Source organism: Mus pahari, chromosome 2 (genome assembly GCF_900095145.1).
Source record: "Mus pahari chromosome 2, PAHARI_EIJ_v1.1, whole genome shotgun sequence".
In the NCBI taxonomy this organism is placed as follows: Eukaryota; Metazoa; Chordata; class Mammalia; order Rodentia; family Muridae; genus Mus; species Mus pahari.
Window position 1 is genome coordinate 117,570,417 of NC_034591.1, and position 4,906 is coordinate 117,575,322.

At 39.0% G+C, this 4,906-nt stretch overlaps 1 protein-coding gene across 1 annotated transcript in view; it reads left to right on the forward strand.

The window, feature by feature from the left end:
* Ppp4r2 (protein phosphatase 4 regulatory subunit 2) overlaps nucleotides 1–4,906 on the forward strand; it is a 37,437-nt gene that overhangs the window by 19,314 nt on the left and 13,217 nt on the right. The window contains exon 3 of the mRNA XM_021190844.1: nucleotides 2,824–2,994. Coding sequence (XP_021046503.1) covers nucleotides 2,824–2,994 — 171 coding nt within the window. The remainder of the gene's footprint in view (nucleotides 1–2,823; nucleotides 2,995–4,906) is intronic.

Consider the following 4,906-nt stretch of genomic DNA (forward strand, 5'->3'; position numbering starts at 1 on the left):
GAGCAGTCGGGTGCTCTTACCCAATGAGCCATCTCACCAGCCCCCCTCAGCCTCTTCTTGAATAGCTGAGATCACAATCTGTGACACGACTTCAGGACCTTTTAATTGCTCTCAACCTTGTTGTGGGTTGTTAAAATGAAAAGGGAAGGGTGGGTTATCTTATGTGTAGCCCCCGCTGACCTTGAATTCCTGATCTTCTGTCTCCATTTCCCAACTGTTGGGGTTACAGTCTTAAACCACCATGCCCAATTTATGCAAGGCTCAAGCCCAGGGCATCTACCACATCTCTAGCCCCATATTTCAAAACAAAAACAAAACAAGCCTGAGTTTCTGATAGTACTGTTAGTGTAATTTGGTGTGCGTCTGGATTGCAGTTAGGTTGTCATCAGTTCCATTCATCATTGCTTTCAATGGCATTATTAGTACATCATCAGCACAGTGAAGATATCTGACTCCTGATTCAAGCCTTGTTCTCTCGAATCACTTAACTTACAGAAGTATAGATGAAGGGTATATACTACTCTCCTAGTTTACAGGGCAGCTAGACAATTGTATGTTTAGTATTTTTATGTATGTCTGTCATAGCGCATTATTACACTGTTTTTTTTATAATTATATTTAAACAGTGAACTTACATGAAATTACTGTCTGCACAAAAAATAGGTGATATTCCTAACTTGTGTGTCTCCTAAAACTTAGACTGTTTGTTCAGGTATCACCTTCAATTTTTTTTCTTACACTAATGGTAAGGTGTGAGGATTAAAAGGTCTGGTACTATATTCCTAGGGAGACTAGTGCTTAATTAGGAAACAATGTCAGACCAAAGTAAAGGATACCACCACCAAAGTCCAGCTTGGTGAGCACTGGCTCAGTTGACATTTACTGGTTGTTAGTCAATGTTCTACTGCTGTGAAGAGACACCATACCCATGGCAACTCCTATAAAGGAAACTATTTAGGGCTTGTTCATACTTTAGGCAGTAGTTCTCAACCTTTCTGGTGCTGTGACCCTTTAATGCAGTTTCTCATGTTATACTGATCCAAAACAATAAAATTATTTTTCTTCCTGCTTCATAACTGTAATTTTGCTGCTGTTAGGAGTTGTAATGTAAACATCTGTTTCTGATGGTCTTAGGTGACCCGACCCTTGTGAAAGGATGTTTAGTCCCTTGGGGGGGGGGTCTCGACTCATAAGTTGAGAAACACTGGTTTAGAAGTTTATCCATTATTAGCATGGTGGCAGCAGGCAAACAGTGCTGGAAAAGAAACTGAAAGTTATATGTCATCATCCACAGGCAGCAATAAGAGACAGATACTGGGCCTGGCGTGAGCTTTTGAAACTCCAAAGTCCATCCCCAGTGACTTACTTCATCCAACAAGGCTGCACTTACTCCAGCAAGGCCTCACTTGTTCCCTGTCAAGTAGCACTGCTCCCTAATGACAAAGTATTCAAATATACTAGCCTCCACACTGATGTACTTAAAGAAGTATGGATGAAGGAAGGGGTCCTTAGAAGAGCAGAATCGCTCCCAGGCAGCTTTATCACCAAAAGGCTTATCCCAGGATGGGTGACTGGTAACCCACGGAACTGGAAATATGGAATGTATTGTGCTGCTTGTAGTTAGCACAGTCAGAGGGTGTGTCTTCTAGGCAGTATGGCCTTGGAGGGAGACAGTGCTAGAGAGATGGCTTAGTGGTTAAGAACTCTTGTTATTCTTACAGAGGACCTGAGTTTTGATTTCTAATACACCTATATGACAGCTCACAACTGTCTGCAAAACTTCAGTTTCAGGAAATCCGACAGAGTCTTGTGGCCTCCTTGGGCACCAGGGACCCAGGAGGTTCACAAGCAAACATTCAGACAAAACACCCATATATATTAAAAAAATATTTTTACTGCTTATATGAGCTTGGGATAAGCAGGTTGTAGTGAGTTGGTCAGTGTCCGGTACTTGTGAAACAGCCAAGTTATTTACTGTCTGGGTCTCAAGGGGCATCCCTTAACAACTTCCTGAGTCTTACCAACTTCCTTCAAAGATAGAGCATTTTATTTTGGAGGAAATTACCATACAACAATGATTAGAGATGAAAAATGCATAATTTCCCCATGCATGTGTGCATGTTTGTGTGCTTGTATGTATGTCTATCTAAGGATGATGTTGTAATTGATGTTTCTACCTTATTTGTTGAATAGAGTCAGTGTCTCTTGTTGAACCCAAAGTTTGCTGATGAGACTTGTCAGGCTAGTGAGCTGGCTTCAGGGACCCTGTCTTTACCTTCTAAGTACTGGAATTACAATAGGCAGGCTACCATACCTACCTGGTACCTGGGTCTGGGAATCCAAACTCTTGTCCTCATGCTTGAGCCCCGGGTGCCTTAAACATTGAGCCATCTTCCTAGCTTAGGCAGTTGTGTACTTTATTTATCACTGTCTGACAGGCTGGGACCAGCACCCTGAATACCTCAGATGACAAGTGACTGAAAGTGTCCGGGGTGGGGTGACAGTAAAGTTTTTTTTGGCTTATTTTGGGTTGTTTTTATTGTTTGAGTGAAGATCTCACTGTATGGCACCTGATTGGCTTAGAACTTACATTGTAGACAAAACTGCCCATAAACTCAGAGATCCCCCTGCCTCAGTCTACCAAGTGCTGGGATTGCATGTGTATGCCACCATACCTGGCATATTCTGTACTTTTAGTGGTAAGAAACTTTCCTAGTCCATTATAAGCATTGTAAGCATTGAAATTATGAACACATTTATAATGTCCATATTTGTGTTTAGTGTTAAGTAATTGTTAATGTTTTGTGACTTTCTGTTTTATAGGATTCAGTGGTCCCAATTTAAAGGCTATTTCATTTTCAAACTGGAGAAAGTGATGGATGATTTCAGAACTTCAGCTCCTGAACCAAGAGGTCCTCCCAACCCTAATGTTGAATATATTCCCTTTGATGAAATGAAGGAAAGAATACTGAAAATTGTCACTGGATTTAATGGGTATGCACATAATAATAGTAGTAATAATTAATTTTAACAAAGATTTTTTTTTCTTAAGTTTTACTATATCTTATAATTGACTTATTTTTAGTGATTGTCAAATATTGGTTCATAAGTATTTTAAATGTTTACAATCTTGAAAAAAACTTGAACTGTTCTTAGGAGTTTTGAAGGTGTTCAGACTTTAAACATGCGTGATAGCAGTGATATTCCTTTATCAAAATATATTTTAATATTTCTTTTGTTTATTTGATATTATCTTTATATTTGGGGAAGACTTATTTATACGTAAGAAGTTTTAGAGTTTATGTGTCCTCCTTTCTTCCAATAACTAAACACCTTTTAACCTTTTGTAAAACATTGAAAACACTAGCAACACTAAATGAGTGTGGTACTTTAAACATATTGCTGTACTGATAACTGATTGTCATGTTTATTCTCTGAGGGGAAGGTGATGCATTTGTGAAGTTGAATTGCTGAGCGTATTGCATTTGGCACTAGCAGTTTGAAGCATGTTGTAACAGTATGAAATATGGTGAATTGGTTTATGTTAGTAAAGTTCCTGTTTACTGGGAGGTTTTATGTGAAGAAGTTTTAATTCTATGTTTTTATGCCAGAAATAGCCTGATTCTTTTGGGACAGAATCTTATTATGTAGCCCTGGCTGGCCTTGGAAATTCACAGAGATCCACTTGCCTATTTATCCTTGGTTGAGATTTAAGGTATATATCTAAGGTATATATCTAAGCTGCTTATTCCCATTTTAGAGTTTAGGGATTTGCCTACAATATCAGAAGTTTATGCCTTGACATTGGGCCTATTAATAAAACTGCTTTTTTCCAGGAGATGCCACACTTGGTTGGTGTTTAGTTTCATCAGATTAGTTTTCCCTGGGGCTCTGGAATGGGAGGGACTTATCTTGACCATGTACCTGTGGTTATTTAACCATATGCCTGGTCATTATGAGTTTAGTTGGAACTTTTAAAATAATCACATACCAGGAAGAAGCCATATGTTACGTTTGTTATATGTTGTGTGTAGGGAGTACAGGGGTGACAAAACCACCAGCAAAACAGCTCTGCTCCAGAGGATTGGATGCTTGCACATCAACATGTGCCCTTGTGTGTATGCGCATGTATACACAAACTGTCGCTTTTTAAAAACCAAAAAGGAAAGAATATGTAAACAGCCCAGAATGCCACGGACCGACTCAGTCGAAACACACACCCGTGGGGGAAGCAGGGTCTTTTGGTATACAGGAAGGCACTGGTCGAGGTGCGAAATGACAGACAGACACACAGTAGAGCTATATGCGTCTGAATGCGTTTTACTGTTCAAAGGCAGGCATTTTTATGCAGAAAAACTGGCAATCATATCCATAGAAGTGATTACTAAGAATGACTAAGTTTTCTGGCACAGGGAAATACAAAATCAATTAGGCAAAAACTTTGGAGAACAGGTACAGAGCATCACATCCCTTAATCAGAACATCTGTAATTAAAGATAAACTTTCAGAGGTTCAAAAGTTCGCGGGAACATTTAGTTAAGGTCCCTGTGTCTAAACTTCATTGATGACTATCCACCTGTGATCCTTATCACCTAACTTCCTTTTACTGAGAGTCTTCAGGCACACTTTAAAACTGGTAACTGATGCTTTTCATGCCAGAGTGTCAAAACCCTCTTTTTTTTTTCTTTCTTTCTTTCTTTTTTTTTGTTTTTGTTTCTGTTTTTGTTTGTTTTCTTGTCAAAACCCTCTTTACCCACACATTTGTAGCCATATGAATATATATATTGTTGGGAGGTTATTATTTCAATGTGTTTAAGTGATAAATGTATAATTAATCAAAAGCAAAGCAGGGGATCATCTGAAAGGCAATCATGGCCAGTGCTGTAGTTCAAAGAATGAACTCCTA